At 35.0% G+C, this 16,020-nt stretch overlaps 1 protein-coding gene across 1 annotated transcript in view; it reads left to right on the top strand.

Moving 5' to 3' along the window:
• The window catches only part of BMT2 (base methyltransferase of 25S rRNA 2 homolog), a 95,225-nt gene extending 83,640 nt beyond the window's left edge, over positions 1 to 11,585 (top strand). The window contains exon 5 of the mRNA XM_035020955.1: positions 8,373 to 11,585. Coding sequence (XP_034876846.1) covers positions 8,373 to 9,002 — 630 coding nt within the window. The 3' untranslated portion in view covers positions 9,003 to 11,585. The remainder of the gene's footprint in view (positions 1 to 8,372) is intronic.
• Positions 11,586 to 16,020: the final 4,435 nt, after the last annotated feature.

Raw genomic sequence — 16,020 nt, 5'->3', positions numbered from 1 at the left:
ACATTTCTCCAAAGACAACATATAAATGGCCAACAAACACATGAAAAAATGTTCAACATCACTCAGCATCAGGGAGATACAAATCAAAACTGATGAGATACCACTTCACACCAGTCAGAATAGCTAAAATTAAGAAGTCAGGCAACAACAGATATTGGTGAGGATGCGGAGAAAGGGGAATCTTAAACTGTTGGTGGGAATGCAAACTGGTACAGCCACTCTGGAAAACAGTATGAAGTTTCCTCAGAAAGTTAAAAATATGGCTCCCCTAAGACCCAGTAATTGCTCTCCTAGGTACTTAGCCAAAGGATACAAACATAGTGATTCGAAGGGGCACCTGCACCCCAATGTATATAGCAGCAATGTCTGTAATAGCCAAACTATGAGAAGAGCCCAGATGTCCATCGACAGATGAATGGATAAAGAAGATGTGGTATAAACAATGGAATATTACTTAGCCATCAAAAAGAATGAAATCTTGCCATTTACAATGATGTTGATGGAACTAGAGGGTATTATGCTAAGTGAAATAAGTCAGAGAAAGACAAATATTGTATAATTTCACTCGTGGAATTTAAGAACAAAAACAGATGAACATGGGGGAAGGGAAGGTAAAATAAGATGAAATCAAAGAGGTAGACGAACCATAAGAGACTGTCAACTAGGAAACAAAGTGAGGGTTGCTGGAGGGGAGGTGGGTGGAAGGATGGGGTAACTGGGTGATGGGCATTAAGGACAACACTTGATATAATGAGCAGTGGGTGTTCTATGCAACTGATGAATCACTAAACTCTACCTCTGAAACTAATACTAGTTATAACTATATGTTAATTGATTTTAAATTAAAAAAAAAAAAAACCACCTTCCAACAAACAAAAATCCTCCTCAAACTCTTCCAAAAAATAAGAAGTGGAGGAAACTCTTCCAAACTCATTTTATAAGGAAAGCATTACCCTGATACCAAAACCAGACAAGGATGCCACAAGAAAAGAAAGAAATTATGGGAACAGTATCCCTAATACATAGATACAAAAATCCCCAACAAAATATAAGCAAACTGAATTCAGTGGTACATTAAAATAATCATATACCATGATCAAGTGGGATTTATTCCAAGGATGGTTTAACATCCACAAATCAATCAATATGATAGACCATATTAACAAAATAAAGGATAAAATCGTATCATCTTGACAGAGGTGGAAAAGCATTTCACAAAATACAACATCCATTTATGATAAAAATTCTCATCAAAGTGGTTATGGAGGGAATGTACCTCAACATAGTAGAAAGGCTAAATAGGACAAGCCCACAGCTAACATCATATTAAACTATGGAAAGCTTTTCAGTTTTTCTGCTAACATCAGGAACAAGACAAGGATGCCCACTCTTTCCACTTTTATTCAGTACTAGATAAGGACGTCCAGAGCAATTAAGCAAGAAAAGGAAATAAGAAGCATCCACATTGGAAAGAAAGAAGTAAAGCTGGCACTATTTGCAGATAACATGATACTATATATAAAAATCCTACAGATTCAAATCAGGAAACTGTTAGAATAAAGAAATCCAGTAAAGTTGCAAGATAAAAAATCAACACAAAAATCCACTGTATTTGTATACACTAATAATATTGGAAAGAGAAATTAAGAGACCAATTCCATTTACAAATATGTCAAAAAGAATAAAGTACCCAGGAATAAATCTAACCAAGGAGGTGAAAGACTTGTATATTGAAAACTACAATAATAAAAGAAACTGAAGATAGAAATAAATGGCAAGATAATCTGTGCTCATAGATTAAAAGACTATTGTTAAATATCCGTACTACGCAAACTAATACACAGATTCAGTGCAATCCCTATCACAGTTGCAGCGTCATTTTTCACAGAAACAGAACAGTCCTAAAACTGAATTGGAATCATCAAAGACCCTAAAAGCGGTCTTGGGAAAGAAAATAAAACTCAAAGCATCACACTCTCTGATTTCAAACTATATTACAGAGCTATAGTAATTAAAATACTATGATACTAGTATTAAAACCTACACATAGAATAAATAGAATAGAGAGCCTAGAAATAAACCCATTAATTCACCATATATATGGTGAACAGAGGAGCAGAGAATATACAGAGGGAAAAGGACAGTCTCTTCAATAAATGGTGCTGGGAAAATTGGACATCACATACAAAGGAATGAAACTGGACCACTACACACCAAAACTAGAAATGGATTAAAGACTTGAACATGGCTCGGAAGCCATAAGACTCCTATGAGAAAACATAGAGTGTAAGCAACTTGATATCAGTTATGGTGCTATTTTAAATCTGACTACCAAAACCAAAGGCAACAAAAGCAAAATTAACAAGCGAGACTACATCAAACTAAAAAGCTTCTGCAAGGGAAACCAATAACAGCAACCTACCGAATGGGAGAAAGTATCTGCAAATCATTTTACATCTGGTAAGGGACTACTATCTAAAATATATTTTAAAACTCACAATTCAATAGCAAAGAAACCTACAGTCTAATTAAAAACTGGGCAGAAGATATGAATAGACATTTTTCCCAAAGACGACATACAGATGACCAAAGAGGTTCATGAAAACATGCTCTACACAGTTAATTATCAGGGAAATGCAAATAGAACCACAATAAGATACCACCTTATACCTGTCAAAATGGCAGTTATCAAAGACAAGAAATAGCAAGTATTGCTGAGGATGTGGAGAAAAAGGGAACACTTGTGCACTGTAGGTGGGAATGTAAATTTAGTGCAGCCATTATGAAAATGGGTCTTCTCACAAAATTAAAAATGAAACTACCATTCAATCCATCAATTCCACATCTGGGTATTTATCCAAAGAAAATGAAAACACTAATTTGAAAAGATATGCACTCCCATGTTCATTGCAACATTGTTTACAGTAACCAAGATTTGGAAACAACCTATGTGTCCATTGATGAATGAATGGATAAAGAAGATGTAGTGTGTACATATATAATGGAGTATTATTTGTCCATAAAAATAAATGAAATCTTGCCATGTGTGACAACATGGATGAATCTTGAGGGCATTATACTAAATGAAATGAGTCAGAGAAAGACAAATATGCTCTTTTATATGTAGCATCTAAAGATAATCAAATCTTTTTTAAACCAAACTCAACTACAGAGAACAGACTGATTGTTGTCAGAGGGAGTGCAGAGAAATGGGTGAATTGTAAGCCATTTAAAAGGCAGTGGTTGTCAGATTGGGGGAAAAAACAATCACCAAACATATGCTGTCTTTAAGAAATGCACTTCAGTTATAAACATACAAATAGATTAAGAGCAAGAAGCTAGACAAAAAGAAAGCTGGTGTGCCTACATTATGATCAGACAAAGTAAATGGCAGCAAAGAAAATTATCAGCAAAAAGATGGTTATTTCAAAATAATAAAAAGGTCAATTTATCAAGAGTACAAAATAATCCTAAACATTCATGCATCTATAAACAGCTTAAATACATAAGCCAAACACTGATAAAATAGCAAGGAGAAGTAGACACTTATAAAATTCTTTAAAATATTTTTTATTTATTAGAGAGAGCATGAGCAGGGACAGGGAGGGGCAGACAGAGAGGGACAAGCAAACTCCCCACTGGTCAGGGAGCCCAGTTCGGGGCTCGATCTCAGGACCCCAAGATCATGACCTAAGCCGAAGGCAGACACTTAACCAACTGAGCCACCCAGGTGCTCTGACATTTATAAAATTATAATTGGAGATTTTAAAACCTCTCTCTCAATAACTGATACAACAATTAGAGTGTCAAAGAAGAACTCATCAGGGAAGTTAGACCATATTTTGGAATGAAGAGAAAAAGAGATTGAAATGTGTAGGATTTCCACACATTAGGATTGCCACTAAATCGCTAGAGGAAAATTATAGCCCTGACCCCCTTTATTAGAAAATAACAAGAGGTTTCAAACCAATGACAAAGTTCCAAACAGACAAAAAGGCACACTAAATTCAAAGTACAAGAAAGTATCAGAGTAGAAATCAATGAAATAGAAAACTTTGAGGGAAAAACAGCTTGGAAAACTGATTAAAGCAAAAGCTAGTTCTTTGAGAAGTTAAAATTGATAAACTACTAGCCATACTGATTATTAAGAAAGAGAGGAAGAAGTGGTATCATTACTGATTTTACCAATATTAAGAGGATAAAAAAGAAATATTGTGAAAAAATGTATGCCAATAAATTCCACAACTTAAATGAAAGGACAGATACCTTGGACACCACCACAGTGTACTCATAGATAACCTCAGTGGCCCTAAATGTATTGTAGAAATTTGAATTGAGAGTTACAAACTTTTCCAGAAAGAAAATTTCAGGCCCAGGTGGCTTCATTGGTAAAATTGACTAAACTGTTGTTCCTGGGTGGCTCAGTCAGTTAAGCATCCGACTCTTAATTTCACCTCAGGTCATGATCTCAGGATGGGCTCCATGCTCAGCGTAGAGTCTGCTTGTCCCTCTCCCTCTGGTCCTCCCCCCCCACCCCCAACTTATGCTCGCTCGCTCACTTTCTCTCTCTCTCAAATAAATAAAATCTAAAAAAAGAAAATTGACTAAACTGTTAAGGAAGAAATAATACCCTTTATACACAAACTCTTTCATAAAATTGAAATGGATGGAATACTACCCAACTTATTCTATTAGGCCGTTACCTGATACCAAACCAGAGACCTTCCTGAACTATATACCATCTCCCTCATGAACATACACGCAAATGTTCTATACAAAAGTTGAGCATACTGAGTATTTTAAAACAGGTAATACATCATGGCCAAGTTTGGTTTGCAAGATTGGTTTAATTTCAGGAAAGTTTTTTTATCTTAGTACACTGAAAAGGGTAATCTCTCAATAGGCATAGGAAAAACATTTGATAAAAATCCATTCTTTCCTTATGAAAACACTCAGAAGGAACTGAACTGAATTTCTTCAACCTGATAAAGGCTATAATGAAAAACTTACAGCTAACATCATGCTTAAAAAAAAAAAAAAAGTTTTCCCCACTAGAAGAAGAGTATCTCCTCTCACCACTTCTATTCAGCATTCCCTGTAAGTCCTAGCCAGTGCAATAGAGCCAGAAAAAAAGCAATAATAGGCATCAAGATTGGAAAGCACTAGAACTGTCTTTGTTCACACATGATGTTGATCATTCATTAGATTATTACTTGCAATCTATAGAGAAGCTACTAGAATAAATGAGTTTAGCAGGGTTGCAAGATATGAGATCAATATATGAGTCAGCTGGTTTATATATATATGTGTATGTGTGTGTATATATATATATACACTAGCCACAATCAATTAGAAATTAAAAACAGTACCATTTACAATAGCATCAAAAATACGAAATATTTTATAAACATGAAATATCTATTTCACATAAATCTGATAAAAGATGGGAGAAAGCCTTGAAAACTGTAAAATATCAACAGAAATTAAAGACCTAGATACCTAATAGATATACCATGTTTATTCATGGAGGAACTCAATATTGTTAATACATCAATTTCCCAAAATTTATCTATAGATTCAATGCAATCCTGTCAAAATCCTAGCAGTTTTGTAGAAGTTGAAAAACTTACTCTAAAATTTGCGAGGAGGGGCGCCTGGGTGGCTCGGTTAGGTGACTGCCTTCGGCTCAGGTCATGATCCTGGAGTCCCGGGATCGAGTCCCACATCGGGCTCCCTGCTCGGCGGGGGGTCTGCTTCTCCCTCTGCCCTCTTCCCTCTCGTGCTCTCTGTCTCTCATTCTCTCCCTCTCAAATAAATAAATAAAATTTTAATAAAATAAAATAAAATTTGCGAGGCAATTTAAAAGGACAGTGTTTGAGTAACACTACCTGATTTCAAAATGTATTTTAAAGCTACAGTAATCAAAATACTGTAGTATTGATGTCAAGAGTATCAATGAAATATGAGAGGGTCCACAAAAAGGGCCCAATTTATGGACTACTGATTTTCAACCCAGATGGAAAAAATGGACTTTTCAACACACGGTGGTTGGAACAATTGGATATCCATATACAAAAGAAAAAAAACTTCAGTCCATACCTCACACTGTATACAAAAATGAACTCAAATTATAAACCCAAATGTAAAACAAAGCTATAAAACTTATAGAAGAAAACATTGAAGAAAAGCTTCATAACATTGGGTCAGGAAAAAATTTCTTAGGTATGACACCAAAAGCAGTCCATCAAGCAATACATTGATTAATTGGTCTTTCATCAAAATGAAAAACTATTAAGAGAAAGACAAGCCAGAATCTGGAAGTACTTTTAAGTCCTACATCTGATTAAGGATTTGTATCCAGAATAAAGAATTCTCAAAACTCAATAATAGTTTTTTCTAATGTAAAGCAACCCAATTATTTTTAAGTGAGCAAAAGATTTAAACACTTGACCAAAAAGATATCCAAATAGCAAGTAAATATAGGTAAATAAGATAAACATCACTATGCATTAGGAGAATGGAAATTAAAGCCACAGTATACCACTCCACTCCTATATTATAATGACTAGAATTTAAAAGGCTGGTTACTCCCAAGTGTTGATGGGGATTTGGAGGAACTGAAATACTTAAAACACTCGTGGTAGAAATGTAAAACTGTATAAGCACTTTTGAAAACAGTTTTGGAGTTTCTTTAAAAGTTAAACATGCACCTACTGTATGATCCAGCCGCCCCTTTCCTGGGTATTTACGCAAGAGAAATGAAAGCATGTCCACTGAAAGTCAAACAGGAATGTTCGTAGCAGCTTGTTAAAATAGCCAAAAGTTAGAAACAGCCCAGATGTTCATAAACAGATGTATGGATAAACTGTGATAAACTGTTAATACAGTAGGATAACTTACAGCAATTAAAAAGGAATAAACTATCAATAGATGCAAAAGAGTGGATGAATCTCAAAATATAATGGTATTGTGTGAAAGAAGCCAAATTAAGAATACATTATTCTATCTTACTCCATTCATGTAAGATTCTATGAAATAAAAACTAATCTGTAATGATAGAAATCATATGAATGATTGCCTGGTGGCCAGGAAGAACAGGAAAGGTATAAGGAAGAGATTATAAAGGCTCAGGGAGGGAGCTTTTGGGGGTGTTAGATCTATTCATTAAATTGATTGTGGGAATGCTTTCATAAATGTTTAAATGACAAAACTTACCCTTTAAGTATACTTTGTTTCAGTTATACTTGTTTGTACATCAGTATATTTCAGTAAAATTATCTTAAGAGGAAAAAGGGTGGGTGCCTGGGTGGCTCAGTCAGTTAAGTGTCTGGACTCTTGGTTTCGGCTCAGGTCATGATCTCATGGATCATGAGATTGAGCCCTGCATTGGGCTCCCTGCTCAGCAGGAAGTCTGCTTGAAGATTCTTTCCCTCTACCCCTCCTCCCACTTGCACACACTCTCTCACTCTCAAATCTTTAAAAAAAAAAAAAAAAAAAAGTAAAAAAGGGTGGGGGGAAGCAAAAGGACAAAGAAAAACATCTTTTTCTGTGTAATAGAACTTTACATATCACTTTCCCTAATAGATAGTCCATATGATTATGTGGCCAGCTTGTCTACCTACTAGCAAGAATGAGGAAATACAGTATTAGCCCGTATCGTTGTTAATTAATAACTATTGTATTTAAAGGGCACTAATTCTAAAACTTTTATTCTGGATCATTTCCATGGAGTTGTAATATTCAGCAAATTATGCAGAATTGTGTATTAACTTTGTCATGGTAGTTACTATGTCATCTAAGTTAACTTTAATACATAGTTTTAAATCAGTTATTAACTTTTTAATACAATAAATGTAATACTAAAATTATTTTTAAGATGGTTCAAGCTAATGGTTTAAAGACATTTTTCCTAACCTTAAAAAGTTTTGGTGCTCTGCTTTTGCAAATTTATAATGCCCCTTTCATTATATTCTTTGATTCGTCTTTATTTCATGGTATTTCTTATTTAAAGTCTTTATATTGGCCCATCTTTGTTAACTGTAAATGTTGAAGTGAAAGTAAATAAGTAAATATGACAAAGTTTAGATAAATCTTTCCTGTAAACTCTCACCCAAGTTAAATTTCAAATTGTTAGGCAGAAATATTTTTTTAAATGAGTAGAAATTCTATGGGCTTGATTACTCTTCAAGATTTTAGTGAGTAAAAGTTTAGTTTGAATGTTTGTGCAAGCGGAATAATGTAGAAGGGAAAGATTCAAAATTAAAGCTTGGATGATGTAGAAATGCTGTGCCACAGTTTGGTGTAAAAATCCGTGTAATAAGGTGAAAGTAATCTTCATATTCTTAATATGCCTTGTTTTTCCCTTTCTGCAGAGTGTGTATAAATGTGACTTCCTGAACTTGCAGCTTCAGCAGCCACTCCAGCTTGCACAGGATGCTATAGATGCCTTTTTGAAGCAGCTGAAAAACCCTATTGATTCTCTTCCTGGGGAACTTTTCCATGTGGTGGTTTTCTCTCTCCTCCTTTCTTATTTTCCATCACCTTACCAACGATGGATTTGCTGCAAGAAAGCCCATGAACTGTTAGTGTTAAATGGCTTATTGCTTATCATCACACCTGATTCCTCCCATCAGAACCGTCATGCTATGATGATGAAAAGCTGGAAGATTGCTATAGAGTCCCTGGGCTTTAAACGTTTCAAGTATTCAAAATTTTCACATATGCATTTGATGGCATTTAGAAAAATCTCCCTAAAAACCACAAGTGACTTGGTTAGTAGGAACTACCCAGGGATGTTATATATTCCTCAAGATTTCAACAGTATAGAAGAGGAGGAATATTCTAACCCTTCCTGCTACGTTCGATCAGATATAGAAGATGAACAACTAGCATATGGTTTCACAGAGCTCCCTGATGCTCCATACGACTCAGATTCTGGAGAAAGTCAAGCCAGCTCTATTCCTTTCTATGAGCTAGAAGATCCCATATTACTTTTAAGTTAATATCAAAGTAAAAGGCCCTTTCAGTCCAGACTTCTAAACTAATTGCTTACACTAATCAGAAATACTAACATGAACTCAGTACTTAAAACCTGGTTTGCATAGAAGAAATGCAAAGGTTTACAGAGTTTGCTATTTTTTTCTACTTCTGGATTTTAAAATTTATTCTTATATAGAAAGCTTAAAGTTTCATGCAGAGTGACTCCTGTCATAGCAGAAACCACTGTTACTTTAGCATTTAGCACTAAGATATCATAGAAAGGTACCTTTTTTTCTTTAGTGCTATGGTGAAAATGAAGCATAACTTGATATGTATTTTCCTTTTTTAATCTTTTCAGTGTTGACTTTAAACCATTGCAATGAGAAAGATCTGTAGAAAGCTGTAGCTTGCACTTTGATGACTCACAAGTTAAATGTGACACAGAGCTAGATTGGTTTAGTTGTTTTGTGATGCACTTATTCTCTTTTCTAGCTAAATTGTTATCTGTTACAGAAAGCCATTTTCTGTTCAGTTTTGTCTGATGATCCAGCATTTCCTCAACTTTTTGGAATTGATTTTTTTTTTTTTTCTTTTTTGCTCATTTGGCAGCATCAGACATTTGGGGAAAGATTTCCCCCAAGTATGTATTCTAATTTCATTAGTACAGTACAATAAACACCATTGCCAAAGTAGAATGTTCATATCTTTCATATTGATTTAGGCCTTGGTGTTAAGTATATTTAACTGTGAGAGTTCACTCTTACCTTTTTTAAATTTAGGTTTCATTTACAAAATTTTCTGTTTAAGCAAGGAACAATACTCGATCCTGACCTGAAACACCTTTGTGAAAGGGTTTGCACTTGTAAGAGTTTATGTTCTGTCTAGACCAACCTTGTTAGGGTTCTCACCTTTCCATTAAGGAGGTGTGCTGCACTACAAGTCTGGAGTTTTATAGAAAAATTTTAAATTAACCCTCTGCTAGCGATCTCATAAAACGGTTTGACCTTTCGGTATTCTAATTTCTATCAAAATTCAAGCAGAAAATTTTCTTTGACTATATAAACCATTAGTTGGCTGTGGGAATTTTCCCTTTCCACATTGATAAATGACTTTGTGTTTCTGAATCAGAAGCAGATGATTAAGGAGAAAAATATGTCCAAACAAGACAAGATTAGTTTAAATAGCCAAGAACATTTGGTCCACATTGTCTTGTCAGCCAGCAATTGTCATGTAAACTGTCATTTTTAAGAGTGCCACTGTGTGGATTTTTTTTTTCAAGTGGTTATTACATTAAAATTACCTCATACTGAGGTTTTTGCACTGAGATATCACAGTTTCAGAATTCATGGTTAATGTGTGCGTGTGTGTGCGTGTGTGTTTTTAAAGGAAACTTGCATTTTCGATAGTTGATCCTAAATTTCATAAACTGCACTTCTTTACCTGGTAAAACTGATGTTTTTGTGCTTATTGTGAGTTGTTGTAGTTAACTTTGAGTGTCAAACTTTAGAAAGACAAAATTACCCTTTAAGATATCAATGTTTGGGTATATATATATATATACCCAATATTTCAAATTAAATTTCATGTTCTAAATTAATCAAAGTAACAGGATTGTAATTAACCTAAAAAGTCAGTTGAATGAACGCAATAAATTTTGGTTGCTCAAATATGCCAAAAGTAGCTTGAAATGTTTCATTTACTTTCAATAGCTTCAGAGCCCTTAATAATTAAGATTGACTTTTCTTTCCAATTATGCACTACAGGTCACATCTTTATCTCCCCCAGAAGAAGGGGAAAAAAAAAAACCCACTGTGTTCAGGTAACACAAAACTGTTTTGGTAGTACCTCTTTTACCCATACTGCCCATTTCCTTTGATTTGGCCAAATACGATCTTAAGGGCAAAGAAAACAATGTATCTAATTAAAGTGCTTTGAAAGTAAATGAAAACCATGCTTTTGAGAGGCTGGTGTAAGTATGACCTTGGAGTCAGCCTTTGTGTTACAGCTAACATGTTGGTGCTATAAATTCTTCTGATTGTTTACAGATGTTGATTCTGCTTATGCTCCAAAGTGTGCATGATGTATTTTAAGTAGTACTTTAAAGAAAATTCTCTTTATAAAACCTACTCCCACTTAGTATAAATTTGTTTGGATTTATAAATATCATTTGTTACCGTAAATTCAGCTTCATATTAGGTTGGTACAGGATTTAAACTAATACATATCCACCAAAGCCAATTTAACATTTAAGTGTTAAAATATAAGCAGTCCTGTGGCTTGGTGCCAGATTACATATGTAATGACAAGAGAAGTTAACAAAGCCTTCTAATATTGAATGGGTACTCTTGAGAATGATTTCATTTGGATATAAATAAGTTTTAAGGGGTCTCCCTGTCTCACAACAGGATTCTCCAAAATAATTTGGAGTTTCAAAACTAAATGAGCATTTGGTTAGATTCTTCAGGATCATGACTAGATCAAAATGGTTTATATCATAGTTGCCAAATGGTGGGAGATAGCATACCTGAAAATGTATGTTTGTGTTTGTTGTATTTTTTCACATTTTGTGAACAAAGCACATTTATTAAAAATTTTAAATTTTCTAATATTCATTGTCTGTTACTTAAAACCTGAAAGTTCTGTGCTCTTTGACTTCTATACTGAGTGATTTCAAGGGGCACCTGGGTGGCTCAGTCGTTAAGCGTCTGCCTTCAGCTCAGGTCATGATCCCAGGGTCCTGGGATCGAGCCTCGCATCAGGCTCCCTGCTCAGCGGGAAGCCTGCTTCTCCCTCTCCCACTCCCCCTTCTTGTGTTCCTTCTCTCACTGTCTCTCTGTCAAATAAATAAATAAAATCTTTAACAACAAAAACAAAATTGGGACGCAGTTTAGAATTTGATTGACATCCAGAATTTTCAAGCTAGGTTCACTTACTCAGATTCCTGCATTTCAGAAATTGATTCACCAAAATACAGAGAGCTCAAGTGACTACCATATTGTTATGTATTGTTATGCTGTTTATCAAAGAACCAGGGACAACAGCCCACATAAATTCTAGTTCATTGTAGGTCTACTTTCCTTGAAAGTTACTTACATCTGAGATAATTAAGTGTATTAGTTATTTTACGGCAGCAGATGGCTTTCTCATGACATCGAACAGTTCTTTATCCATTGAATGAATGTTTGAACTTTACTGTATACAGTATGCTGGGGAAACATTAGGATTGGAGTGGTCATAGTCCCCTGCTTTCATGGAGCTGATGATCTAATGGAGAAGACAAGCATCCTACATAAAGTTAATGTCTCTATCTAGGAATGATTGCCTACTGATCCTTGCACGTTTGCCCCTGCTCAAGTCCCTTAATTTGTTTACCAAAAATGAAACAGAATGCAAAAAAGTTTTAAACACAACTGTTCAACAAATTACGAACATATTGTGGGTAAGAGGGATGTGTTGTTCATCTCTCTAGAAAAGTGCAAGCTACAAACCTATTCTGATTGTAAAAGGCAGGTAAAAAAAAAGTGGGGAAATCAAGCTGTCAGTCCATTTTCTCCACGTTTTTCTGAGCACAGTGCTAGAATGGTATTCCTCTTCAAGAGTCCACACACTAACATTTGGTTCCCTTTTGGTGTTAAAAATTCGTAGGTAATAGCAAAGGTGGAAGACAAATTGTTCTTACTTACAAAAAACATTTATTACAAAGAATATATTTTAAAAATTTGATTTTTCCCAAAAAAACTGAATTGGAGTAATCTCCATAATGGTTCACAAAAATTTCATGTCCGTGATCCACTGCCAACAAAAAGTTCCAAGATTATTAGCGGTAGCCTATATTATGCAATACTCAATAAACAAAGAATCTACAATAGCTAACAATTTCATTAAGGACCTGTAAATATTATAAAAGGAAGGAAATATTGGGTTTTCTAAACCCTATTTTTCTTACTAGAGAAATTCATATCCCAACAACTGGAAAGACCGTCTTAAACTTACATTTGAATGTTTTATCATCCTAAATTTAAGAATGAGTTCAGTAGTTTAGTATGCATTTTTCAACTAAGAATCTCGTTACATCTACTGTTGAGTGGTAACTTTTGGTCAACAGCAGCAGTGTTCAACTTATTTTGAATTTTTTTAACCAAAACACTTTTGTTCTATTAATAGAAAGCTGTTCTATCTTTTGCCATATAAAACATTTGTGATTAATGTCACTGCATAGTTTTAGTAATCAGAAATACAACTACTTTATATCATAGATTTTAAAAATTTCTTAGATTGGGTCCATCAGTAGTACCAAGATGGTTACGTATTTCTATGTTTTTTTAAATTAAAGGAAAACCCAAAGAATTAGGTCATAGATATTGACTGCAGCATTGCTTCTTGAATTTGTCATAAATAATGAAAAGTCTGTAAAACAAATTTGTTAATATTACCAGATCAGAATACCCATGTAAACCATAAAAGTGGTAGGGAGCATTGCTCAAAATATAAAACAATGCCAATAGTTTTCCTAAACCCAAGCCTTTTTGCAGTTCTTTAAGGAGAAAAGTCAAGAGAATATACTTGCATACTTTAATTGCATGTATGTCTCACCTACTAAAGGCAGCCACAACCAAGTAAATCATTCAGTAGTGTCCTGATAACATTCTATAGTTCTTTGAGCTGCCATGGGGAAAACATATCTAGAAGAAAATTATTTGTGGGCCCAGAGGTATTCTATATGAAGCTATTGTAGAGTCCACATTTAAGCCCTTTGTATTTGTTCCCTACACCTACAAATCTTTTTTACAGCTAACTAATGCCAGGCTTTAGCTATGCCTATTGCCTTGTACCCAAGAAAAGATACAAACATGGCCATGGCCAGTATTAATTTAGTTCTTCAAACTCTTTTTCTGTAACACCCTTGTTTTGATGAGTTTGCAGACACAGGTTAGATGTAGAAAAGATAAAGTCAACAACAACAATAAAAAACAGCCTCCTAATTAACACAGGCCTTTTCATTAGGAATCCAAGAACTAACATGTTTCCCAAAACCAAGCATGGATGAACCATTCTCTGGAAATAAGGTAGATATATAATATATAATTATATATTTAATATATATGTAATATATTTAATAAAATATAATAAGGTGATTGCTGGCAAGAAGAGAGTCAGACCAAATTCCCAGAGCCTCCCTGTAAGAAGAAATGCTTAAGGAAACAGACCTAAGACAGAAAGAGGGGCTATGGCTTGACTATAAAAACAGAGCTTTGTTTTCTAAACTCACTGAAGCATTAGCACCAATTAATGTCCCAGAGAGGTTACTATGCAAACAGTAAGGACCTGGGAATTTTAAAGTAAGAAGAAAACATTTTGATCAAGAGGAAATGTGATCATTTGGAGCTTGTATAACCATAAGTATTACCAAGACAGAGGGGACCCCAGTGGCATGGAGAACAGTGCCGGTTGGAATGAGGAGCTATGGAATGGGAGTTAGGATGTCACAGATCATCTCTTTAGTCTTGCTTGTGACTGGACACATAAAAAAACTGCTAATACTGGGGCGCCTGGGTGGCTCAGTCGTTAAGTGTCTGCCTTCGGCTCAGGTCATGATCCCAGGATCCTGGGATCAAGCCCCACATCGGGCTCCCTGCTCAGCGGGAAGCCTGCTTCTCCCTCTCCCACTCCCCCTGCTTGTGTTCCCTCTCTTGCTGTATCTCTCACTGTCAAATAAATAAAATCTTAAAAAAAAAAAAACTGCTAATACCAATTTTATACTTCAAATAGTCAAAACAAGTCCTTTTTAATGAACACATGTTTTTCTTTCTAAAAGTTCTCAAGTGTGAAGCAACACCATTTTAACATAATTGGTGTAGAGATAGTATTCTAGACAAATATAGAAGTATTATTATCCCCTTATAGGTTAATTTCACTTTCCAAAGAATGTGAAGCATGAAATTCAGAAGAGAGCAAGTATAGATCTTGTAACAGGTCATTTTAGATTGTATATAGTATAACTTAACAAATATACTTGGAGTTGTTTTTGAGTAACGATGAATTTTCACTGATCAGCTAGGCCTTATGGTCCCCAAATAATCATGAGAATTATTGGTGAAATAGGTAATTCAAGTTAGGGATACAGTTTGTGGCCATGATTAAAAGCAAAGTTGTTTTTACCATTCACTCAATACTGACTCATAAGTTGAGACTTAATTACTGCACAATTACACTGGAGTAGGTACTATAAGGAATGGATGTCTGCTGTGCTTTCCAGGGCTGACAGTGTAACTTTAAAAAAAATGCATTAGCTTTAATACGAGGCAACAAAAACTTTAAAATTGCAGAACAGCATATTGCGCTGCAGCATCTGGTGGTACATAGCAATGAAATCTAGATGCAATTTACTCAAATATGGATATCCCTCATCATGCAAGTGCCAAACGTCAATAATGCCCCTTCCCACCTCTCCAAGTCAACCTCCAGCATGCTCTCCTTAACCTTCCATGATCAAGTCCTGGGGTACAGGGGAGGGAACAAGCCTGTGCCCACCTTTGCACCAGCTAGTCCCTCTGCCTAGAATTTCTTCCTCTTTGGATTTGTAGGAGTAGTTCATTTTTGTTATTCAGGTCTTAGCTTACAGGTCACCTCCTAGGGGGTGCTTCCCAGTCCACGTAATCAAGTAGTCTTCACATCACCATTAAAAGTCTCCGCTTAACTAACGGTCTTAAGTTTATCTTTTTCCTTGTCTATAGGTATGGCCAAGGCCCTCATCTATTCTGTATCTTCAGCCTAGCAAAGTGCCCTGCAACAAAGCAGGTGATCAATAAGTATAAATAAATTTATATATATGTATATTTGTTATAAATAAAATTCATCTGCCCTTATAAAATCCAACTGAGAGGACACAGGACTATGGCTATACTTAGTTTTTGAATCTTGCAGGGTGGTCTGGTTTTGTTAGTTTATTAATATATTCTCAAAATTAGGAGGTAGGTCAATTTATACCTCAGAAAAAGCCTGAATTGGTCTGTAGAAAATGTCACTTAGATCAATAGTAAG

The sequence above is a fragment of the Mirounga leonina genome, unplaced genomic scaffold (genome assembly GCF_011800145.1).
Source record: "Mirounga leonina isolate KUSES-001 unplaced genomic scaffold, KU_Mleo_1.0 Mir_174, whole genome shotgun sequence".
In the NCBI taxonomy this organism is placed as follows: domain Eukaryota; kingdom Metazoa; phylum Chordata; class Mammalia; order Carnivora; family Phocidae; genus Mirounga; species Mirounga leonina.
The sequence above is the reverse complement of the archived record's forward strand: the minus strand, read 5'-3'. Positions and strand labels throughout refer to the sequence as shown.